The following is a 26760-nucleotide window of genomic DNA, read 5'->3' as shown; positions in this document are numbered from 1 at the left end:
GAGATAACGGCTACTATAGATTATGTCTCTTTCTTATTCGTCTGTTACTTTTGCCTGTGTAGAGACAGACACACACACACACACACACACACACACACACACACACACACACGCAAGCCTCACTTATTGCGGCTGAGGAGACTAGAGGCTTGAAATATGCCCACCGATAAGAAGAGAAAAAAACCCCAGAAGCAAACAGGTAGAGGGAATACGCAAGTCAGGGGCTTTCTACCTGTCGGAAGAATTGGATTTTGCTTCCCTTTCAAGATGTGCCAACAGGAGACGAGCAGAGAGCCTCACAATGCCTGGTGACAGCCAAAAGAAAGAGGGAGAAAAGGGACCAAGAGGTGCTTTGTCTCCCTCATCTTTGTACCATTGTCACCCGTATTGCTTTCTCTAGAGACAAGAAACTGGATTTTTTTTTTTTTTGATCTAATGATCAAATCTATATGGATGACTTGTGTGTGTATGTGTGTCCATGTGTGTGGATGCAGATGGAAGACAGGATTGTGTCTGTAGACCAGCATGCACACAAGCGCTCCTATTCACTGAATATAGTGAACTGAATCATGCAGACACCTTAAGTAACAGTCTGCCATAATATAAAAATGTCTTCTCATTGCTTGGAAAAACTGCCTGGTAAGCCTGGAGATTACCATTATTCAATGTAATGACAGAGTAAGTGAATGACCAAAGCCTTAATTGAGTCAAATCTTCTATAGTACTGTTAATACAAGCCTGTTAGACCACATTTTATAATTTGCTTTAGCTTCTTTTTTTTTTTTCTGTAGAGATTCATTCTTTCCTCCCACCCAGTTGTCTAGATTAGCATCTACCATTTTGACTTGCAGAGGGATTTTAAAATCGTCCAGGATTAAATGTGTGCGTGTGCATAAGGTGGAGGAAGCCAGTGTGGTGGTCATGAGATATCAGAAGGCACAGGTCAAAAAATGCCTGCGGCTGACCTGTTGACCCCTAATGAGCAAACTGTTTCTATATATGGAAAAGGGCCTAAAGGGCAGTGACTGGCCTCTGCCTTCTTGGCTGCTACTGTAGGACCACCTATTACTATCATTTTTTAGGTTTAAGATATGTATTTGATACTGTAGTTTATTATATCCTTTTGTTTTACATCTGTTTAATGACTAGTTACACTTTCAAGGTGCTCAATTAGTGTTTGACCCAAGTCATACTGACCCATGTGGCTCTTTGTCGTTGTTTACACAAATGCAAGTCAGCAGTGAGAAACAGAGATGGGCAGTAATCCGATTACTTTTTCAAGTAACAAGTAAAGTAAGGGATTACTATTGCAAAAAAGGTAATTAGATTACTGCCACTTTCCCGTAAGCACGCTGCATTACTAAAACCGTGATGATTTTTTATTTTTTATTTTTTGCAAGTGTCTCTCATGACAGTGACGTAAGCGAGTGCGATTTTCATGGCAACAGCTGTGTGCAGATCAACAACGGATAATATATCGAGTGCGGGAGAGAGTATGAGCGTGCAGCATTTAAAGCGTGGAAGTACTGACCTTACTTTGAGTTTGATTCCGTAAAAAGTGACAAAAACATTAGCGTCCGCTGTTCACTGCGTGGGAAGAAAACTTATTTTTACAGCTAAAAAAAACCCTAAATGTCCGAGCAAGCACAGAGTACGCTGCCACGGAGTGGGAAATTCACAGACAAACTCGCGGATTCTTCAGTAATTAGTTACTGATTACTTTTTTCAAGTAATGTGACCAACACTGGTGAGAAATGCATTATGTTACGGTGTCAAGTAACTTGACACTTCTTTTTGGTAAGTCAGTTAAATTATATTTAAACACTGATTATTTATTTCTAAGTCACAATTAGACTGACAGTAGGGGTGGACTCAAAATTATATCAAGATATTTAAAGGAAATGTGCAATATTGATATTCATGATGAAATTTTAAAAAATGGTGATGTTTTATTGGGGAATGCAGTTGTCAAGCAGAAGCATTTATTTGTGCAAGCAAAATGAAGTGTATTTTCCAGAGCTGTTGGAGAAGTATGTTGCAAATTTGCATTACAAACAACTCAGTTTGAGACTGGCAGGAGACACAGGGTTGTGTTGGGAAGGGCATCAATTCAATAAATTTTGTTTATATAGTGCCAAATCAGTCATCTCAACACCCTTTATATTGTAAGGTAAAGACCCTACAGTGATACAGAGAAAACCCCAACAACCAGATGACCCGCTATGAGAACGCACTTGGTGACAGTGCATTCTCATAATGGGAAGAAAGCTCTGGAAGAGCCAGGATGAGGAAGGCAACATGCTGCAACATGCCTGATCTCAGACATCCCTGGCTCATCTCATTGTTTGTACTGGAGGACGTGAACACTTGGGGTCGCAATGTCATTGCTGTGACACTTTTATTTCACATATAAATTTGATATGACATGGCACAACACTAGTTGACCGTCCCTGGTTTTGGTAAGCTACAGTGTGAACAAAGAGGATGCAGCTCATGGCATGCTTGCTTGAGGAATGTATCATTAGAAAATGTTATAGTTAGCTGAATCAGTTAGAGCTTGCTCAAATGAGCACTTGATATCACCCCAGTGGTCAGCCCTGCTGTTCTGTACCACTGGTGCCGCCTTAAGCCTCCTCACAGCAAAGGCATCTTCACTAACCATCATTGTTCTGGTCTCCAGGCGCCATATTCTCAGAATCATCTCTCATGCACAGATACAAACACTGACATTGCACACAGCCACAAGACAGCCCATGAGAGGTCTGCACAGCTGCTCTGGGCACTGTCTGATCGGTCTAGTTTAGACCACAAATCTGCCTTGATTTCCCTCTTGCTTCTCTCATATAACCATTTCGCAATTCCTGCCAAATGCTACTGGGTTCGTTGAATGGTCTTGAATGGATGTTGCTATTGTTGTATTCACAAACACATTGGTTCATGGTAGGTGTGCCTTGTGCGTGCATGTCTCAGGTTGTCTCAACATATGAAATTTGCATAGGAAAAAAATTATGGAACTGGTTGTTTTGTTTGGTTTTTATTATGTAAATTTAAAAAAATTATTTATATAAACTTTGGAAGTTAAAGACTTTTTTTTTTGGCCTTATTTAAACACATCTCACTGTACTCAAGGCAGTGGTGCAGGAGAGACTGACTGAAATACACTTTGCCTCCAAGCTGTTTTACAAACCTCCTCTCGTCTTTTCAGTCTCAGACCATGATGCATTCTTAGATGTAGATCAAAGGGAATTGACAGAAGAACAGTTCAACTATAGTGTGCTGAATTTGGACTTTTGCACCAGAGGTAGGTAGATAGAGGTGTGATGCAGTGATCAACATGAAAATGTGAGTGCTTAAGGCGCAGGCGCAGCATAGCAGGGTGCCATATCTTGTGATTCATGTCACTTTATTTTGAGAATAACTGCTTCTGACTTGTTCTCCCCCTGGGGTATTTATTTCAGTCAAATGAATGTGAATTGGTATGTTGTACAGTACTGAATAACAATGCCTACTGTACTGCAATATATGAGAAAAATTGCAGTATCAATGAAATATTAGCTTCTACTGTCCAGATTTTTTTTTTTTACTTCTCCTCTCTGCCCTAGAACACAGAGGCCCTGTTGTAGACTCAGGGATTGATCTCAATGAGAAAAGATGATCTCTCTCCTTCTCCCCTGATACCACCCACACAGCTTTTTCTTTTTTCTGCCGCAAGCATCCCCCTCTCAGCCCACCTCATATTCCCCCCTTTTTCTCTTTCTCTGGAGACCCTCTATTTCTGAACAGAGCTCAGAAAACTTTAAACTTGCAGAAGAAGTTATGGTTCTTCTGTGAAAGTCTGTCCAATTTTATTCATAAAGAAGATACCTTAAAAAGGGTACACCGCTATACATGAGCTATACATTGCGTGGTACTGTGTACAGTACTCTGCAAAGGTCTTGAGACATCCATTTTCCTAGAATAGCAGCAGTGAATTATTGAAACATGTGAAAACATAAATGGATTTATGGTATATAAGGCAAAAACAGTTTGAACAATTCTAATAAGCTTAAGAGTGAATATTTGGCATGACCACCGTTATTCTTCAACTCAGTTTGAACTCTCTTAGACAAACTTTTTTATATTTTCTTTAAGTATTCATCAAGGCTTTCTCCAGGCTTCTTGAAGGACATTCAAAGATGATCGCACACTGCTTTAATAATGTTGAAGTCCAGGCTTTAGGAAAGGCAACTCATGGCATATGTTTTTTTTTCTGTTCAGGTAAGTTTTTAATCCATAGGCATCATTGTCATTCTGAAAAATAAAGTTGTTGCCAGTCAGACACTTTGGCATTGTATGAATGATCAAAGAAGATCCTGTTTTGTTTTGTTTTGTTTTTTTGTTCAAAGTCCAAAGAAAAACTTTGAAAGACCCTCAAAGTCTAGAGAACTATTTCTCAAGACCAAATGAAAAAGTCTGCCTCCTTGGAAGCAACATATAAAGATAGGAGGTTCGGCTCAAAACTTTTGCACAATATTGTTTTTAAAGAAACCATGTCAGTCTTCTTTCACAAAGAATCTTCAAAACAAAACTATGAATAGTGAAGATGGAGTAAATATAATGACTTGGCATACATTTTTTTAAAAAAAAAATATAACAACATGACAAAATGCACAAAAAATAAAACTATTTTTCAAATTTGTCATGACTTTATTTCTTAGAAAGCTAATGTATGACCTTTTTAATTTTTTTTTTCTAAAGAGATTTGGATTTGCCATTTGAGAGACAGTCTTGCTCTCCCATTCCACAAATTGTGCAGACGTCAAGGACGACGCCATAGCAGATGTTACCATCAGTGAGTGATTTCATTGTCTGAAACTGAAACATAAAAAGACTGTAAAAGAATATTAAAATTATGTCTTTAGTACAAGAAGAAGAGTTCAAGAAGTCACAAAAAGAATGAGACCAACACTAGAGAAGATGAGAATAAGCCTTGGTGTTACAATGACATGCTGAAAAGAAATAAAGCAGCACCTGGGTTTCTGAACCGAAGGGAACTGCTTTACTTGACCAGTAATCTAGTAAAGCAAGAATCTGTTGGGTGGGTGGGTGTCTCTGTTCTTCACTTTTCCCAACAATTGATCCATTTCTCACTTGGCATCTGTCTTGCTTTTGATCCAAGGAAGTGCGATGTCGAGTTTGAAGTTGTTTGGATGTCTATATTTTGGCTAAATGTTGTTTACTGTGACACTTTTACAACAGTCAGAGATGCAGCTTGTGAAATGGCATGACACTCAACCGTATGGCACACCAGCCCGTAAGGGGACCTCCAAGGGCTGTCAGACTTCACCCCACAGCATTGTGTATCGAAATGTGACAACCAAACTGAGCCCGAGGTGCCAAAAGTAGTCCAAATGCGTGCTGTGTGAGAATAAATGTTAGCCTATGTGTGGAAAACCAGGCCAGATAATGTTTTATATCTGGATTGTAGTTCAAGAGTGTTGAGGATTCCAACCAAATATTGGTAGGTCTAATCAGTGGTGTGTTTTGTTGACAGCTGGACTGTTCTGATCTAGCTTTTTCTTGAACGAGAGCTGCACTAGTGAAACATAAAACAACAGCTCTTGCTAGGTGTTGATTATTTTTTATGTCATTGTCATCTTATTGCAACATCACTGTTATTATTTAGGAAATCATAGAGTTAGTCACTCCTACAGAGCTGAGCCTATCATCACTAAAATGTGACGTTTGGAGACCATCCAAACAGATGAGAATTGATAAGAATGTTGCGATTCCAATTCCATTGTTGATATAATTTATCAGTCACCACCATCTCTACGCAGCACATCAAAGACATTACATTGTTACACTGATACAACTTATGTGTCGCTTAGTCGAATGTTTGTGCATGTTAGAGGTATTTCCCCTCTTTGTTGTGATGTGTGGGGTCATTACTCAAAAAAGGTAAAGTAAAAAAGGTATTACACATATACAGAACACTTAAAAGTAATACAGTACATTACTTAATTACACCAGGAGAAAGACATTCGTTATATGACTCGTTACGTTACTTTTATGTTACTCTGTAAAATGATCTGAAACACACTGTCTCATAATAACCATTTAACAATATAAACCTACAGGCTACAGCCCCACACACCAACACAAATCCCTATCCGCATGAGAACATGTATATCTTTCTCTTAGTATTTAAGTATGAACCCAAAGCCAAGAGCATAAATCAAAAATTAAAACCAGCACAAAGGGACTTCAAAGTGTCGTCACGGTGATTCGACTGTAGAAACATGACCAGGTAGAAACAGAGGCTGCAGTCTGACTGATCATTAGTTTATTACGTGTTGAAGTTCAGCAGTGGCTGGCTTCACCGTGAATGGCGGTTCAGCATTTACTCAGCTTTAACTTCACTTGGCTAGCTTAGCGTTTGCGTGCTAGCTGTGCAGGTGCTCCTGCTTTACCAAGGCACTTGTCCTTTTTTGCAATTAAATTAAAAGTAATCTCCATATCCACACTGTAAACTGTGCCACTATTTTCCTCCGTCACAGAGGAGCAAGATCGTAGCAAGAGTGCAAGAACCGATAAGAGAGATTGAGAGGCAGGCAGACTAACGGTTCCAAGGAATCGGACTACAGGGAAGTGGATCTCTACAGGAACTGGCTACCTACTAATGGCCAGTCAATATTAAGGCAACAAAAACGTAAAATTAATCGGGTCAAATGCCTTTTATTTTAATGTCTAACGTTTTCTCACTCTCCAAAGTGAGAAAATGGTTTTGATTTATTTATTTTGCCCTCCCAACCAGCTTTTAAGCTGGATCAAATATATCTACTCTGTGTTGGGCTTGTAAATTTGTATGTGTTTCTAGTTTTTGGTAATTTTTTCTTTCTTTTTTTTCCTTTTTAAATGTTAGTGTTTTTAGTTTTAAGTTGACTGGGGTGGCTGCTCTGGTAACTGTGTGTGCATGTCCTTCACGTCTGTATGAACAACAAGGGAGTTAGTATAATGAAATTTCCCTCACAGGCCAAACAAGCGCAGCTGCACAGTGCAAGCATGCAGACATTTATAATTGAGCAGCGGGCTTTCATTATTCATACCAGTGGGTTTCTGTGCACTCAGCAGATAAACTTCTTTGAGTCTATTTGTTCATCAGACACTTTACTCATTGACGCTGGCACACAGATGTCCATGAATATTTAGTTGTGCACGTCTTACAGTAGGATAAAGCATGTTTGCTAAATGAACGTCCGAAGGGATCAAATCTCTTTGTAACCAATCACAATGTGGCCTGTGTCCAGCTGCTCAGTCAGTGTAAGGTTCTTCATTGAATAAGATTTTGAATGTAAAGAATAGTGGACGGAAACTCACTGTTGAGTCAGTGACTTCTCTTCACAAGCGCACCGACAGATAACGCTTGATGACAGGAACGTTTCGGTTCTTTGCTATCCTCTAGGGGCAGTTGTGATTGAGGTCTTAGAGCGGGCTAGAACGAGTTCCCTTTAATTGCATCATTGGCAGGCGAACAACTTGCACAGCTGTGTGTGTGTGTGTGTGTGTGTGTGTGTGTGTGTGTGTGTGTGTGTGTGTGTGTGTGTGTGTGTGTGTGTGTGTGTGTGTGTGTGTGTGGCGGATTAAGGAACCCATTATACAGCCGCTATTTTGTAAAGGGAGTAGTACATGCCAAAACCAATGAAACAACAAAATCTGGAGGGTTTTTTTGGGCCTATGTGCATATTCAAGATTAGAAATTGTTTATGCTTGACGATTCAATTACTTATTGATTATTATCAAGACCTTTACAATCAATTCAATGTTATATTAGATGGAAATTGTTAATTCTTAACAAACACAAACTGCAGTTTTTTGTTGTTGTTTGAAACAACTCTTGAAAATTGTTCACAGCTACCAGGCAGCATCAGTACAGCTCAGAAAGTCAGCCAGCGAGTGGATATGTATCATTTGAATACCAGTGTTCCAAGATGCTTACCTTGATCAAAAGGATATGCAGGGCATCATGGTAAATGACTGCCTTGCTTAAGTGTACATGAAAAAAGTCCACAGATTGACCCGGGGTCCAAACAGCTGAGCTCAGATGAGGGAAAACCACCAAGGAAGCCTTCAGTTTGAAATAAAGTTTGCACCACTATGGAGGAAAAGCTTTTGTTTATCTGCAAGTAATACAGCATATCAGACAGGATAACATGAGAAATGGTGCAGTCAGAAATTCAGTTATTGAGACGAGGAAATAAGCTTATTATCTTCCCTTATCCCTTGCCACAAGCACTCTAAAGTTTCCCACTACCAGCAAACCTAGTTAGCATAGCTGTGTGAGCCAAAAGTGACAGCACTGGTGCTGCAGGTGTATTTATAGCCCGACAACAAGAGGTCTCTATGTGTCTGTGTGTTATAGCACCATGCTGGTGAGGGCCTGCAAGGTGACAACTCACCCCAGAAGGGGGATGGGGGTCTGCTGATGCATAATTTTAATTGGGAGGATGACACACTGGCGCATGCCATGATATATTCTGCCAACGTGATCTGCTGTGATGGGTGAGTTGAAGAATTGAGGGTGGGGAGCAGGGGCTGATGCATGTATGCGGTTATTCTTGTGATGCGGGCCTGCTATTTGAATACATGCTTTGATGAGAAACTCCACCGGTCTCGTAGGTTGCTGTCAGAAGATTGCAACATCATCAGGGTATTTGTGCATTTTGTTTCATTTTGTACATATGATCGCTCCTCTGGCTACTCACCTCATCTGTCAGGCTTGACAGTCTGTTCCCACCAACTGCAGCAAAGCTTTAATAGGGGGTTGCTTGAACAGGCACTCTTTTTATAAGTCTGTAGGCATCTTGCATCAGACTCGCTGGTTTTTCTGTTTCAGAATGTCACAAAAGTTGTCTGAAGCAGGCTCTTAACCCCAAGATTTGATTCTCTATAATCTGATAAGCACTTTCTTTGAAGCATATTAAACCCTGGACACTCTGGCTAAAGGGGAGGTGTCCGGCTTAGATAGGTCACCTAATAAATCCTCAGTGGTATTGATTTTAACATTAGGCCCTCTTTCCTTCAGTATTTTATCACTGATTTGAAAAAAATCTGTCTTTTTGTTCCATCTCTGTACCCTCTGATTTACTTTACTGCCTAAAGAACAAAGTGAATTCAGAATTTTATTCTTTATGTTAAAAATGTAACAACATTTCAGCTGCTTTAAAATGTGTTGCAAAGAGAATTTCAGTCACAACAAATGGCATTTAAAAAATTAATAGCTGGATGATGAGCCAGATATAGTACTGCTCCTGTTAACCTCTGCAGCTGTTAAAAATGTTTTTTGTTTTTTTAAATAGGCTAAAGGAAGAAACAGACCTGTTGATAGAGCTTGAGCTCAGCTTTGCCCAGTTATTTTATTTGCCTATGTTTTCTTTGGAAAATGAACTGCAGTAGCTTTCTTGCACTGCAAATCTGCATTACTGACTTAAACCAGCTGTTATTAAGCGTTGCCAGTTTGAACTCCTAACCCAGTGCCATTGGCTTGCTGAGGCTGTGCCAGCTTCACTGATTATATGCCCGTGTTTTATGTTTGCAGCTGTTCTTAGTTCATAGAGAACTCTAAGAATACAGCTGTAGTTCCCAGAGTCACTGAACAAAGGACAAAATGTTCAGGCTAATTTGACACAGAAAATGCATTAATTTTTAAGCTGTAAGAATCAAAATGCTCTGAAGCTGCATTTTTAAATCCCAAGGGCTGGTTGCAGTGACTGGTCTATCTATTAAGACTTGTCTACAGACTTTATGAGCTGCACCAACCAAACTTGTAGCTAGTTTTAAACACACCTGGTCATGACCATTCATTCAAATGCTCATGTCACTATGGCTGTTGCTTAGCAGCACACTCTGTCTTGCTAATTTGTCATTTTTAATTTGCAGCAGGATCAATGCAAAAAGAAAGTAAGATGTCACTGACACAGAAATCGTAGATCTGTGCAGTGAGCACGAGAAATCCCTCATTATACTTCCTGTGCAAAGTAGTGCCTTAACTGGCAAAGATCCTCCCTGGAAACATCAGTACACAGGAAATCTTCAAAACAGAGTCTAACAGATTGGTTCAGTTTGTCAGTATGAGAGTTTTGTTTTGTTTCCTAATAGATGGCACCATCTATAGGCGTACACCTATAGATGGTGCCAGTGGTATAACTATTATGCTGGATTTAGAACGCCAGATTCATTAGCTAAATTGTTGACCTCCACAGGTGACTGGATGTCAGCATGTAGATACTAACTCAATTGCAGTTTCTTTTCTGTGCATTTAATGTGATAGCACACAAATAGGATGGTCTGAAGAAGTACTGAATTATGTTGCTTCAGAAATAGAAAAGTGTTATGTGTAATGTACAGATGAAAGATGTTTTTTATTAGCATACTAGGAATGCAGAGGTTTCATCCGGTGCGTAGATTTTAATTATAGCTTGGATTTTACTCAATACCATGCTGTTACTGCAAGCTACAGTTCCAAGGATACTGATCACGTTAGGGCTGGGCGATATATCGAGTTTTTAAAAAATATCGATATATTTTCATACGAGATATAAGATGTGACAATATCATTTATATCGATATAGTCTATGTTATGTTATAATTATACTTGTGGAGCCGCAGGTTTGCCTCTCTTTCGTCCACTTTTGTCTCTACGCAATGTTACTCTGCCTCGCCTCTCATTCAATGAACACAACTCCGCCTCCCTCATTGCTTCACCTGCAGGCAATGACAAGATGAAAGCGGAAAATCTCCGTTAGCGAGTTACCGTGCGTGGGGCTGGACGGCGTCAACGTGTTAGCGAGCTAACCGCGCTAGCGAGCTAACCGCGCTAACGACATGCAGCCCGGAGGGGCTGCACGGCCTAAAATCCTTTCATTTTCTCAAAAATCGTCAGTGCGCCTTATGTATGAATTCTGGTTGTGCTTACTGACCGCGAACCGATTTTATGTGGTACACAGCGCTCAGCAATCTGTCAAAAAATGTTTTAATATGACTTTGCTAAGCTACGGAGCTGCACCGCTTGATGGATTGTCGGAGGATTACGGCTACCGGGGAGGAGCCTCGCGGAGTGATACGTACTGTGTGTGTATAAGGACCACAAATGGCACCTGTTCAGAGACGTGGTGCAGCTGTGAAATCTGTCTCTTTGTTATTATGCTCAGCGTCTATTAGTTTACATTTTGACTGCACAATTGTGAGTTTTTTGTTATGCACAAAAACAACATTGTTTTCTTTTATTTATGGACCATGATTATTTAATAAATGCTGATAATTTATTTTTAAGTAATTTCTTCATGTACATCTACGCTGTATGTAAATAAAAGTGCCCGTGTGACATCTGGGACACAGTGTGACTAAGAACTCTCTTTTTGTTCTCAACTTATGGCTTTAAAAAAAATATCAAGATATATATCTTATATCGCCATCCAGCTAAAAAATATCGAGATATGAATTTTGGGTCATATCGCCCAGCCCTAGATCACGTCATAGGGAAGTGTTAAGTTGAACGAAAGTAGAATGAACATTTTGTTTATCCACCCCCACCCCCCAAAAAACATCAACCAAAGTTCATACTAGCTCAGTCAAACTGTTAATCCTAGAAATCAACTGTTAAAAAATCTTTTTAACAAAGAGGATCCGAATATTTCTCTTTTCTTCGTACTTAGGTCAGTACGCTTGTGGATGAAATAGGAAATTGCATATTGTTTGGAAATTTCAAAAAAGTTACATTTAGAATCAGTGCATGAGCGCATGCAGACTCTCTATGTGTGCCTTGTGTTGGATTCTGTTTCATGGTGATCCAGCAGAAAAATCAGAGTTCAGACCATGAATTTTACATCACTTAATGATGAGATCTCTCTTGAGACCCAGGCAATTTGCTTTCCTTACCACTGGCTGGCTTCCTTATCGCAGCTTACTTTAGTCATCTTATGATTTTTATTTATTTATTTTTTAAAAATATTTCTTTTTTTTTTAAATATATATTTATTTTTTCCCCAAACTACTCTGATGCAGCTACTAATGGCAAACTAAGACTCAGCAAATTGGATCAACGCTGGATTTTTATTGTTTTTTTTGTAAAGAAATGCAAATTCTGTCTTATCTGAGGTTTCTTTGTATTCATTTAAAATTCCTTGTATAATTTACCAACACACAAAAATCATCTTGTTTTCTCTTACATTTTTATCCACTCTTATCTCATAGTGTATCTGATGGTGTAGTCTGGCAGTTCTGAAAACCCTCCACATAAAAGGTCTTTGACTAGCTCCACATTGAGGGGTCGGGAGCTATATTGTGCTGCAGTGTGAGTGAGTAAATACTCCATTAGGATTCATTAGAGCCTTCAGTTGGACTCATTGTTCGGGTGCAACGAGCTGCACCAGAGGAGGCCCCTAGCTCTCTCCTGGCATGTGCCGTCCCTCACCCCACTTTGTGCCTGTACACAATGGATGAGCAATCCCTGATCTCTGGCTTGTTCTCCCACTCATATTGCATTTATTCATCAAGTGCTATCGTTGTTGCGAAGTGTCACTGTGATCTTGACCCATTCACTTCCTCTTCCCTTTTCCTGCCCCCCGCCTAACGTGCGATATTATAAAGTGACCGATGACATCCCACTGCAGCTGTTGCTATGGTGATAGGTGACAGCGGGAAGCACCCCCCGCGCCCTCCCATCAAGATGAATGAGCCATAAAAGTAGTAGCAGAGTGCCAAAGGGTGTGCTGACAGGGATTGACTAGTCCGTAGATGGGATGGGGGGGGGAAAGTAAAATCACATGAATGTTAATTTGTTGTGTGCGTATATGTGTAGTAATCATCCCAATAGAGAAAAAGTATAGAGAGACCGTGGCACTCTCTCAAACACCTATCCAGTGTCTTCCTGATTGAATCAAGATAAAAGAGAAAATGGAGCAGTGTAATATTTCCTTAATATGAGCTGTCAGTTTTGTCATCTACATACGTTTCTTTCATTGAACAGCTATTGTGCAGCATTGTCAAAAATCTAAGAATACTTGTGTGAAAACTATTTCGATACTTTGATACTTAGACGTAAAAGTGAATCAAAGTCTAAGATAATTACAAGATTTTAGATTTTGCAACTCATTGTGCTTATGCCACACATTACAAAGACCAAATCTGAAACAGAAAAATGCATACACAATAATTTTTCTGTCATGTGAACTGTACTTTCTCCATAGAAATGATCTCTTCTGCTGAACCTACAATTTTGCCTTTCAGTTTTAGGACAATCATCTCCTCAGGGCTTGAATGACAACTAGAGCTGGGCGATAGAACGATAACGATATGTATCGCGATATAACTTTTACTCGATAGAGAAATTAAGCTATCGCGATAGACCTCGTCGCTCTTGTCCTCAAAAAAAAAAAAAAAAAGTCAGCCAATCCAAATTAAGTAACGCAGAGCCGAACCAATCACAGCCGCAGCGTCACGTCGCGTGACTTGTTACGTACAGCACAAGTGCCAAGCCGCACGTGTGTTTGTTTGGGAAGCAGCCAGCGGGTAATGGAGCCAGCGCGTAATGGAGGAAATGAGTGTGCCGACTAGAAAAATCAACCGAGCGTGACCGAAGAGAAAACAGATGATGGTTCCAATGGCGGAGAGATTGTCGAACGGAAGAGCCATAGAAGTTCCGTAGTGTGAAGGTATTTCGGCTATTTCAAGTCTGACAAAAAACAGAGTAGCGTGCACTGTAAATTGTGCCGAAAGCAAGTCTGGAAATACAATAAACTGGTGCATGCGCTACGTCCACACGTACCCGGGTATTTTTGAAAACGCAGATTTTTCTATGCGTTTGCACCTTTCGTCCACACGTAAACGGCGTTTTTGGTCACTGAAAACGAAGATTTTTAAAAACTCCGTTTTTGCATTTACGTGTGGACTAGAAAAACGGAGAAAACGCAGCGTCAAAGGTGTGCACATTTTTTGACGTCACACTGTGCGCCACGTTATTGTTTCGGTGAAATGAATTTCTACAATACTGTTACTGTTAATTCTCTCTGCAGTGTTTAAATGCTTACATATACACACAGTTACTGTCCCTCCACACATACGACTCGGTTCTGCTTCTATGCCCCAGCTTTGTTTACTTTTTCCCACCGAGGCTTCTAGACTTCTGATTGGCCAACATTTCTGCACGGTTAGGAATCTAGCGCCACCTGCTGCTTTGGCATGTTCATAGCAGCGTTTTCCTTCATGTGTGGACGGGATTATTTTTTAAAACGAAAACGGAAAATCTCAGTTTTCAAAAATACCCGTGTACGTGTGGACGTAGCCTCAGTCTCTGACTGGAAGCGCTAATTCGGCTTTTGTCAGACTAAAGTAACTGTTAAAACTGTTTGAAAAGCTCAGCTATACAACAAGGAGAGATCGAGAATTTCCTTTTAGTTCTCAGTTTATTTGATATTGACAAAAGTTAGTCAGTTTTGTCTGTTCTTCTGTAAAACAAACTAAGATTTATTTTTAGAATTAATATTTTGTTTCTAAGTGGAATTGACAATTTAGTCTGTTTTGTTTGTTCGTTCTATTTTGAAACTTAAACGCTTTAGCGGCTGCCTTTTGTGTAGTTTGCAATATTTGCCTTTATTTATCTGAAAAAGTCTCATGTTCCTTAAGTACATCTACCCTGTTGAACTTATTATGGAAAATGAATATTTAAATAAAAACAAGCTGCTGATTATTTCACATTTTACTTGTGAGCAACGGCACATTTAAATCTTACAAATATAGTTATTTGGCTTATATCGTGATAGATATCGTTATCGCCTGAAATGAAAAAAACATATCGTGATATGAAAAAATCTCATATCGCCCAGCTCTAATGACAACAAAATATACTGTATCCGTATGCCTATAGCATTTTATCCCACAAAATGCACACCGTTGACTCTCAGATTTGAAAATGCTTCAATCCTTTTCATAAGATTAACCATTCAAGATGAGCATTCATTATTTAACAGGGTGTTGAGCACTTCTTTGCTTTGTTTTGTATTGGTTTTTTTTGGGGGGGGGGGTGTTTCAATAAATTTCCTATTCGGTGGTTTGTCGTTAACGCAGCTGTTTTTATGGGCTCTGCTTGGGCCTGGGTGACGTAAATTTCACCCAGTGCAAGTCTCTGAGCAAGCATCCAGGTTGATTCATATGCTGAGATTTTACATTACATTACACTAACTATGCATGCGCCCTGCAGGCAAACTTCAGTCAGACTTTGAAGAACTATAACAAGAATAATTTGCTGTCTATGGTGTCTCTATACTCCAGAGTATAATCACCATGTTTGAGTTCTTTATTTAATCTGAATGTTAGTTTTGTGGCACACTTGGAAAAACTGCTTGGAGGCCACAGCATGACCATAATTACTGTGACCGTCTTTAATGAAATTGTGATCTCGTTGCCTTTGAAACTGGGTACCAGGTCTGCGACCACTTGCAGTCAGTTGCTATCTTTAAAGTGAGTTTGGTGAATCAAGACTGTAATGAACCCGCAATAGTATGAAGTCAGTCTACTATCAGTTTGTGATTGAATGAGGTCAAGCAGGATGCCATCTAATTTTTACTCTAGCGTGACCGACCTGTTATCAAACCCCTTATCTCATTCAGGACAATATTTATAGTTTTGTTAGTTTTCTAAATGTGAATATGTTTGAGCTTAGTGCCCTGCAGTTGTCCCGTCAGCCCTTCTTTGTTTTTCTTCTCTTATATTTTCCCAATTTATCTCTTGATCACAACCAAGATTGTATATCGTTAGCTTCATAGCATAATTGCCTAAGTCATTTGACTAAGTCAATGACTTAGGCACTTATGCTATGAAGCTAACGATATATGACTGAAGAAATTCTAACAGGAGCAAAGCTGTCATATACTTCATCATGCCACCATATAATATGGAAACGTGAGTGTAAAAACGCAGAATGAAAGTGTGTGCTAGCAGTTTGTGAGCAATCGTGTGTGGGTAGAGAATAGAGCAGGGCGATATGGCCAAAAATATTTATCACGATATATATTTGAAAATTTGCGATAACGATATAACCGACGATATAATTGATGCGAGACAAAATACAACTCCACAACATTACTAGCGCAAAAAGACAACCTTCCATTTATTTTCACTTAAACAAGAAGCTGGTTTTTATGTACATTAAAGCTTTATAAAAATGTAACAGTGCAAATGCAAATTCCTTGCTGAAAGTTTAACCAAAAGGCATTTCCAGTAGAAATGGGCTGACATATCCTGAGCATAACCATGTATAATATCCACTGAAGTTAAAAAGAGGTGCTTTGCAACATTAAACTGCAGTGTGCAGTACGTATTTTTCGGACCATAAGGTGCACGGGATTATAAGGCACATTAAGCGAAACAAAGCAGTCAGATAAATCAAACTTGATTAAACTCATTCTTCTTGCTTCCTCCACTTCTGTACCATTGATTCATTAATGTTGAATTCTCTGGCAGCTGCTCTATTCCCATGTTGCAGTATATTAATGACTAACCTCGTATTGTGGATGGATTATCTCAGTTGTTCTCCTGACTGAAGTTTGGTCCGTTTACAGCATCCTGCCATGCGATTGCATTTGTCTCTAACCATGAAGAACCTTCACGTTAACTTTTATAAGTGGAAAAGTGTTAGTGTTCGTCCTCCAGCTTCACTGTTTATGTTATGCTAACATAGCTGTGTCGCTAGCGATCACGTAGCACATCATTATATACCAGCTAGCCCAACTTCAGTAACCCTACAAACGTCACTGCTGTTTAGTTTCCTGTCTTCATTTATGTTGGAAGTGATAGCAGAGCTGTACGTTTGATTTTTTTCAGAAATCTCTCAGTCAGAACATGCTATATCATGCTTAGGTAACTAGCAAAACTAGCGAGCTAACTTCCGCTAGCTTCCTGCTAACTTCTAACTCCGTTAAATGTAATAACTTTTGTTTTCATGGATGCCTGGAAGTTAAACTTTATAGTTACACCTGGTAAAGCAGCAATGCTGATCGTTTTATTAAAGATGAAAGAATTTAGACAGTTTTTAACGCTCAGTGATGCTGCAGTGTTGTTTGACCTGAAGCATACGGAGTTTAGGACCCAGATTACTCCCAGATTTAAGAGCATCTTAGTCCGACAAATACGACAATAACGACGGCCGCTTGCATGTTCTGCAAAAAAATGTGCTTTGTCGTGTATCTGACGGACAAACACCCAATCAGTTCCACATCACTGAAGTTGCACCATTTTTACAAACCAATTCTGGTTCATCTGTTTCACTCGACAATCGGCCATGTGCGTATGAAAACAAAGGCACTGCGCATGCGCGTTTTACTCCCATTCTATCGCGATATTTCATTTTCCTATCGTTGCCTAACATTATACCGGTATTACCGTGAACGGTATAATATGGCCCAGCCCTAGTAGAGAATATCTTCCTCCATCATGGACGGCAGTCCTAAATTATTTCATATCCTGTCAGCAGGCAGTATGTACTGTATGCTGCAGTCATTCATCACAATCCAAGCTCATGCAGTGCGGCAAGACACTGACTGAAAAGCAAGGCAATGTGAAGTTAACTGTGTTTACTTACTAATGATGTGCCAACTTATTTTAAGTTAATGCAGTAACCTTGCCTGCCTGTACTAGATCAACACTCCTTCTGTCCGCGTTTATTGGAAAACAAGATTAAAGCTAGATAAGAGAAGTGAATCTCTTCATTGACTTTGATTTTTATTGGTGACTTTGAAACACTGAAATTCATAACCGCTTCAGTTTGACCAAATCGTTGAGCAGAGTATTTTTAAATCGTTCATAAATCTGTTTTTGAGAGCAAAGAAAACTGTTAGTGGCTACTATTTGAAATGCCCACACCAAGAAGGATCAGTATTATCACTTACAATCTATTTTTTTTTTTTGTGCTTTTTTTTGTGTGGTTTTATCTACTGCTGCTTTGTTTTCGATACAATCAAAATCAAGTCTGTCATCCTTGCCGTACTTGTTTAAAAAGGCAGATGAAAATAAAAGTACTAATATTGAGATTGTGCACGCCTCCCGCCTCTGCCAAAAATTGTTTGTTTCTCCTGTTTCTCATTGTTATTTCGCTGCTGTCTGGAAACTTAATATTCTGTCACTGTTTGCTTTTAATCCCCCCTTTAAACAAACCTGTTCTCTGTCAGCTTAAAAAAAACTAACTCTTGTGATTGGTTAGAAGGAAGGTTGTTAAAAGGACAACACATTCACTGTTTAAAAAAAAAAAAAAAAATCATATAGGCTCTTGGCCTTTTCTGATTTATTTAATATAAATTAACAGTTGTTTTAGTTTTGAGCAGCCCCTTGTTTATTCTTTATTCTTTTAGTGCCAGGAAAATTACTACAAGGGAATAAAATATATAAGGCAAAAACAGAATTTGTACTATTCTACCAAGCTTGAAAGTCAATATTTGATATGACCATCTCTATTCTTCAACTTCTTCAGCCTGAACTCTCTTAGGCAAGCTTTCTTGTCATTTATTTTAAGATGTCGTCAGGAATAGTTCGCCAGGCTTCTTGAAAGACGTTCAAATCTCTTCTTTGGCTGTTCAAGGAGATCCGACACTTTAGCAATGTTGAGTTTTGTGCTCTGGGAAGGCCAATTGAAGACTGTTGGTGTCCTATTGTTTTTTTGTTTTTTTTTTTATCCAGGTATGTATGTATTTTAAATTCATTGAATTTGTTTTTTTTCTCCCAGATTCATTTAACTCAGTATTTTTTATAATTTCACAGGTCATTTTAATAACTAAAAAAACGTATCTTTTTTAAACTCTTTTTTTTTACTAACTTCCCTTTTGAAATAAACCCACATGTTACAAAGTGTGTGTGTGTGTGTGTGCGCACGTCTGTGTGTGAGCGTGTCTGCCCATTTTCTCACTGAACCTCTCTGATATGCTGAGTATATACAATCTAAAGTGACTTACTTTGCACATAAACTAATTAAAGATAGATAGATAAATAAATGTGTTATTGATTTCTGATGTGAAAACTGCATAAGAGATGGAGTTATTTTTTTTAAGGAGCACAGCACTCATACTAAAGAGTTCTGACAAGGAACGTTTAGGGAGATGCAGCTTAATTTTCAGAAGAGACTATAAATTAAGATGACAAATATTACTGTTTTGGACATGAAGAGTTTGACATTTTGAAAAGTGGACTCATAGTCTTTACAAAGCTGCCAGCAGCAGCTGGGCAGCTTTACATAACACAAAGACCAGAAGCCGGGAGAAAGGCATGATCTGCCTAGCCCTATCAACACTTCTGAGCCTCTTAGCAATGAATTAATTCATTTATATTTTATGGCTCATTTGTTTAATCTTTAGTAAAGTAAAAAGCCTCAGACTAGGTGTTGAATTATTTGGGTTAGGTTTGAGCCAGTTGTCTGACAACCAGTAGAAGCTAAACAGAGTTGAATGTACATTCAAAATGTTCAAGTGGCAAATATTTTTCATATGAGAGTATAGTTTATGGCATGCGTTTCCCTTGGAAATGTGCATTTCAAGATGATCTTCCTACATGCTACTTTGGGTAGTACTGCTCTGCCTGCTTGTTAAAGGTCAACATGGTAACAGCTGGCAGGTAGATTTGATATTCTGAAGACATCTGGATTCTGACAAGTGTCCATTGTGTCAAGAGTTGTTCCCAGTGAGGGGAGGATGGTGAGTGTGTGTACACTCAAAGGATCTCTGAAGTGGAGAGGATCTCTTGTTATTTTAGTGGTGGGCAGAGATTGGCACCATGTTTGGGTTTGTGTCATTTTAACATCACTTCCACTCTTCTTTCAAACCATTTCAGCAACACATAAAAGAGGCACATGTTGTTGGTTTTTCCTTTTATGGACACTGATGCTCCCATTTAAGATGCTTCCTAGATGACTCACCTCAGCACAGTCTTTTCTGGACCTTCTCGCTCTCATCTTACCATCCTTAGCCAGGATACATTCTGGTCTTACATTTCTATGGTTACAGTGAAGAGTTGTGATTATTCCTCAATGATGGAAGCATTTCTAATAATATATTGGGGCACTGGAAACATCACATGTCAATCACTGTCCATACCAGGTCAGAGGGCCCGGTGGCGCCAGTGTCCGGCAACCTCGCCTCTGTCAGTGCGCCCCAGGGTGGCTGTGGCTACAATGTAGCTTGCCATCACCAGTGTGTGAATGTGTGTGTGAATGGGTGGATGACTGGATGTGTAAAGCGCTTTTGGGTCCTTGGGGACTAGTAAAGCGCTATACAAATACAGGCCATTTACCATACCTGTCAGTTGGTCCGCTGGTTCATCTGAGTACTTGATCTTTAAGAAATTGCACATATTGGTCACTAAGGGAGACATGCATTAAGCCCTCTTTACTTGCTATTGCTGGTCCTTGTTTCCTCCTTATTTTCATAACTCCTATATATGACAATTTGTATCATGCTAGCGAATGGCTATGTTTAGCTACTGGTCTCTTTTTTTATTACATGGAATACGATCAGTCATTGATTGGCTTCTCCAAAACCTGGACCTTAGCATTACTTAACCAGTGTGGGATCATCTTGAAAGAGAACGAAACAAAAAGCAGCCAAAAATCCAAAGAAGCGCTTTGAATGTCCTTCAAGAAACCTGGAGAGCTATTCTTGAAAATGACAACAAAGCTTGCCTAAGAGAGTTCAGGCTGTGCTGAAGACTAAAGGCGGTCATAAAAAATATTCAATCTTGTTAGAATTCTTCAAATTCTGTTTTTGCTGCATGCAGTGTACAGTATTTCCCAGTGTTTTTGAGAAAATCGTTGCTCCAAATTTTTCTAATTTTCCTAGCAAAAATATAAAGAAATGTAGGGTGTATCAAGACTTTTACCCAGCAGTGTTTCTATTAAATATAAAGAATAAAAAACAAAGTCAAACACCTGTCTGTGTTTGTAAAGATATAAACTTCAGTGAATGACTGCACTCATGCGCTTTAATAGTGAATGTATTAATAGGGAAATGAAATGACCTGGTTTGGGTGCAGCAGGAGGGGAGGGGCTGTTTGTGGGAGAAAACCTGGTCACCGGCAGGTTATGAGTCAAAAACAAACCAAGATAAACGGAGTGAACTTTAAGCATACTCCACGTGTTACACTTTATACCTTTGTACTGCTTAACACCTCTCGTATAGTTTTGGGGGTGAAAGGGTGTTTTAGGTGACACAACAGTGAGTAGTCGTGGGTGTGTATCATCGCTGTGTGTTCTGTGGTTTTACCCAGCTGTCCCTCTTTTTTGTGTTAGTTTGACAGGAGGAGATGTGAGCCTTAGCAGCTCTCAGTGCAGCCTTAATGCCATTAGCATGGTTGAGTGGGCAGACAAAGTGCTGAGGTGTGTTATGCAGGCTATGCATGATGAAAAGAACAAGACAGCGGGACGTCAGTGAAACAGATGAGGCAACATGGCTATTGGCAATGTCAAAACATTACTTGTGTCCTATTTTTCTGCATTTTCTATAACTTGAGAACCTTTTCCACAGTTATTTCCATTTCTATACGTGTCCTTTTTCATATTCACCCTGCAGCCCATCTCTCTCGTTCTCTCAGTCGGGGTGTGAGTGAAGACTGCGTTTTCTGTACCTCTTATATTTGAAGGTGTAATAAATAGCAAAAGTAGATTTATGACAAGAATTGATTCACTGAAGTTTTGTATTCTTTCTTTTTTCTGCCCCCCCTTCCTCTATCAGGTAGCAGTTTCTCAGCAGAAGGATGCCGCTGGTGAAGCGCACCATCGAGCCCAGGCACCTGTGCCACACGGTGCTGCCAAGAAACATCAAGAACGAGCTGGAATGTGTGACTAACATCTCCTTGGCCAACGTCATCCGCCAGCTCAGCAGCCTCAGTCAGTAACCTGAGGACACTCGTGTACAGACACATGTGTTCTTTCATAATTTAAACAGACACGGCACACTATACATACAGACTTGCTTCCTTTAAGTATAATAACTTTTATGAAATTTGTTTATATTGGCAGTGAGGTTGTTCCATAGTTAAAGAGTGAGATATTTGCACTGTACACAATTCTAGTTTAAGTAGTATGTGCTCTAAAAATCTACCAACATGCCTGAGTGTAAATCATCTCATTCGCAGTATATTTTGGTCGCCATAGTTTGTGATGAATTCATTCGTGCTGGGAAATTTGAGAAAACATTTTGCATATTGCAGCATATGTTTATGACTCACAGGCCATGGCATGAATCCACTTCATTTTATAGAAGCTAAAAAATTAATTCAGTGCATGAAATAAATGGTGGGTGATAATGTAAAGTCACTGCCTACATTTAGTAGGGCAGAAACTGGGATGTACGCTGATGTATAAGTGAACCTGGCTGAAATGTATTAGCATAAAGAAAATGTTGGCAGAAAGTAATAGTTTTATCATTCTGGCTTAATCTACACCATTTTTTCTTTCTTTCTTTTTTTTTTTTAATTAAATTTTGTTATCACACATCAATGCTTACGTCTCTTTCAAAGCAGTCAGGCAGCACCTTTATGTCCCTAATGGCTTTCCACCTCACCAGTGAGCCAGTGTTTCCCCTACTATCATTAACTGCACAGCTCAGGCAAAGGAAAGACGTCTGTCTGTCTGTCAGAAAAACTATGCAAAAGCTATGGTGCCAAATTCCATGAAAACTGGTAAAGCAGTTGAACAGAGACAAAGAGGGAATCCACTGAATTTTGGAGAAGATTTGCACATTTTTCTTTAAAATTGCAAAACAATCCATTGCCTTCAGTGGAAAATAGAGAATGGGGAAGAAAGATGATTTAAGTGAAAGGTGGTGTTGCTTTTGGTGCCAGATGGGCTGGTGCGAGCGTTTCAGAAACTGCAATTTTCCCACACAAACATCTCTAGGGTTTACGGAGAATGGTCCAAAAAAGAGAAATTAGCCAATGAGCGTCTGTTATCTGACTGTCAGAGGACAGTGACTGTTTTAAGCCAAAGGGAAAGAAACAGTACCTCAAATACCCACTCATTATAGCCACGGTATGCAGAAGACACACTCCAAGAAACTGAGTGTCATTTAAACACCACAGCCTATCTGAGTATTGTTGCTGATATTCTAATGGTTGTTTCCAGCAGCCGTGTCACAAAGTTTAAATCATCTCATCTGGTTTCTTAAGTGCAACAGGAAGTTCGCTTTACATAAAAATTACCTCCACAGCCACCAGTTGAATACCTTTCGGCTCTTAATATCTTTAAAATAAATATATTTAATCAAGCTACTCAGTCCATTTCAGTACTTATTTTCATCTCTGTTTTTCAATTCTGTGTGTGCCTAGGTAAATATGCAGAGGACCTGTTTGGAGAGCTCTTCAATGAAGCACACTCCTTTTCTTTCCGGGTCAACTCCCTGCAGGAGCGCGTGGACCGCCTCTCCATCAGTGTCACACAGCTGGACCCCAAAGAAGAGGAACGTGAGTGTTGTATCCACACGAGCCGTTTCACACACCACATCCCATTCTTTTTGAATTTCTGATTTTGTCTCTCTTACTTTGATTTGTGTGTCTGTAAGACAGCTCTGTGTATGTGTAAATGTGCCTGTTGGATGATTAAACTGAATCTCCTCCACTAATATTAAACACAAATTTTCCAACCCTCCCGGTGGTGAAAACCCAGGCCAGTAATAAAAAAAAGTTTCTTTACCCAATAAAGTTTTTATGTGAGGAGAAATCCAGTGGTTAGACTGTAGCTTCTGTTAGCAGTAACAAAAATGGAATGTGATCATCTGTGGGACTGTCAGGTAATCTAGGTTATCCTGAGAAAGGGTAGGCAGGATGACACAATAGGGTATCTAGTGGGGAATGCATTGCAAACTAAAAGGGGAGAGAATCATAGCTGTATAATACCATGCTCCAAGGCGCCATATCGATTTCCTGTGGGCCAGCGGTGTGTTTACGGCTTTGCACAATGCTACTGTAACTGCTGCCTTGTCACTGACAGAGACGGTAAAATGCTCACTCAGTTGTACTCACTTATAACTTTTCTGTGAATGCAACCAGAGACTTTTTTTTTTTTTTGTTAAACAAGGCAATGAATTGTTTCGTTTTTTGTGCAGAATTATAGGTTTTTATTTTAAACACAGATAGACGGTAGACTGCACATTCCAATCTTCACTTTGGTCTCTTTCTTTTCCCACTCGTGCAATGATACCTTGACATTAACCAAATCACTTTAAACTCTTCTTCTTTTTTTTTAATCAACACCATTTTCACCTTTTCCCTTCATCATCTCCTCACAGCTGTTCCCCATCCTGTCTGCACCCTTTATCCTGAGCATGTCCGCATATAATATCTGTGCTGAATGGATAATTGCAAGTGATCTAATTGTAGAAGCCTGTTGTGCAGGTCTTTGCTGGGAAGTGAGATGTTTTTGTGTGCAGAGGTTGGAGGGGAAACACGTGTGGGCTAACACGCACTCCTCAAAAGGTTCACTGTCTTAGCCTGCAGAGTATGAACTATAAATATTTATTATTTTAGAGACACATCTATGGATTTACTTTGGGAAATACCCAAGCAAAAACTAAGTCAATCTTTGTATCATTTAAGTAAAAGATTACTAGCTCCTGTTCATGTGATGTTACTGTGATTGAGTTGATAAATATGTGATTATGATTTTGTCTTTATTCGCTGTGTGCATGTGGTCCATGGTCTTATCTCCCCTCACATACAAGCCTGACTTATCCCCTTTTAGCTCAAAGTATTGGCTTGAGAGACAATGGATAAGAATCAGCTCAGTTGCAGTTTAAGTGTGTGGTGGTGGTGGTGGTGGGGGAGAGCTGGAGGGGTGGAGAGTAAGAAAAATGGAAGGATAGAGGGATGGGTGCATAATACAGGACACTGCAGCAAAAACCAGTGGTGTGTAAAAGGACTGTACCGCAGAATTTTCTGGGCCAGGTTGAAATGGCCTCCTCTGCAGGTTACAGAGATTTCCCACTCAGTTCAGCTCCTCGGTATTCATTTGTTACCAAGAGAAAGTTGTCTTTGAATCAAAAAGCCCACACTTACTGTTCTCTCGTAATATGTTAATAACTGATTAGTGAAATCAAGTTATAAACGGCAAACTAAGCGAGTATGCTGTGACTGCACAGGAGATGAACAGAAAGATGATCAGTTGTGCGAAGATTTTAGGGTTTTTGTAAACACGACCCTGCATTTACCACCTCCCTTTCCTCTTTCTTTACCCATTCATGGTCAAACACACACCACAGTTCAACTGTATGCTTTTAGAGTAAGCACATAGCTTGCTTTGTAATATGGCGAGTGTGTGTTTTCGCCTTGTGGTTGCCATGAGAAGGAGTTGTGAAGGAGAGGAGAATGAGTGCACAAAGGGATTGGACCATAAATCAGGACAGTGAAGGAATAAAGATAGGGTGGAGGATGGGGCACAGGCAAGGTAGAGGAGTGCACTTATATTTTACAGATGCTGTCCACAAAACCACAACAAGTTTCTGTGAGACAATTTAAAACCTTTTATGAGCTATTAGCAATTGGTGCTACTGAATTTAGTGCACACATACTGTAATTGGTGATTAAGTTATCATCATGTTCAGTGCTAATACTTTTAATTTGCCAGGCATAATCAGTGTTGCAGTAATTATTACAGGATTTGTAAATATGTGAAATATTGAGTTTTTCATATTAAAGTTTTCAGATCTTGAATTGTTTGTGATGGTTCTCAGGCACCCGGGTCAGGGTAGTCTATAGTGATGGTAGTCTAAATAATGAACCATCAAAGAGTCTAAGTTCTTAGACTCTTGATTTGAGGTTTAAACAATAAAAAAGTGTATGTTTAAAAAAAAAAAAAAAAATGTAAATCTCACATTAGCTTTACCAGAGGGGTCATGGTTAGCAATGATGCAGGGAAACACCATAAAAGTGTACTGTGGTAGGCATAACATATCATAATAAGCACTTCTGCCAACTCTGCCAATATACATAATCTGCACCTGACAGAAAGAGAATGACTGCTTTATGAAATAAATGGTGGGTGATAATGACTGCTCCCTGTTACCTTAATGGTGTTATAGCTGTACTTAAAATAAGATGAGATATTTGGAATTTGTTAGATTAGCACCTTTCACTGAATGATAATTGGTATTTTTACACCCAAGGGCTAAATTTAAACCTTTTGTGCACAGAGGATGGCAAGTGTTGGTTTAATAATACCTGTGACGAGCAGACACATCCTATTGTTTCTGTGTATATGTACATACGGAGCTTGTATGGGTCTAAATGAGCTTTGCCGCTTAAAGACATACAGTATAAATCGTAAGGAAAAGGGGTGAAGGAAAGTAGGGGACTTGAAAGAAGTTCAGCTGAAGGTCGCAGAGAAATGTGGGATGAAGGAATGGCCATAGTGATGTATGCAGTGCCACTGCTGGTGCAGTGGTTAAGGTCAAAGAGTTTTATATCACATGAATTTATATACAGTATGTTAAGTCTCACACACACGCGCACACACACACACCCATAGCTTGCCCACATCCTGCAGGCTTTTCAAAGGGTACTCTGCCCTTTAGACCTCAGTTGCCACTCCCCTTTTCGTCTCTGTCTGCATTGCCCCCTGCACCCCTCTGTCTTTGTTGTCCTCCTCACTCTCATCTCTCTGATTGATCTCTGCTCTTCCTCCATCTTGCGTGGATGCTATTTGTATGCTGTCAGGCTCTCTTCCCCCTATCACTGTAGCCAGCCAAACTAATGACC

The 26760-nt window shown here is 39.5% G+C and overlaps 1 protein-coding gene across 6 annotated transcripts in view; it reads left to right on the top strand.

The window, feature by feature from the left end:
- wasf1 (WASP family member 1) overlaps positions 1-26760 on the top strand; it is a 67123-nt gene that overhangs the window by 13085 nt on the left and 27278 nt on the right. For 5 of the 6 annotated variants that reach the window (XM_085381510.1, XM_085381513.1, XM_085381512.1 and 2 more), the window contains exons 2-3: positions 21744-21898; positions 23338-23472. In XM_085381510.1, coding sequence (XP_085237636.1) covers positions 21766-21898; positions 23338-23472 — 268 coding nt within the window. In that variant the 5' untranslated portion in view covers positions 21744-21765. Of the gene's footprint in view, positions 1-4737; positions 4832-21743; positions 21899-23337; positions 23473-26760 lie in introns of all 6 variants that reach the window. The other variant, XM_085381509.1, reaches the window with a different exon arrangement.

This window comes from Rhamphochromis longiceps, linkage group LG15 (assembly GCF_057381845.1).
Source record: "Rhamphochromis longiceps isolate RC_006_pf linkage group LG15, R_longiceps_female_GT1.1, whole genome shotgun sequence".
Lineage (NCBI taxonomy): Eukaryota > Metazoa > Chordata > Actinopteri > Cichliformes > Cichlidae > Rhamphochromis > Rhamphochromis longiceps.
The sequence above is the reverse complement of the archived record's forward strand: the minus strand, read 5'-3'. Positions and strand labels throughout refer to the sequence as shown.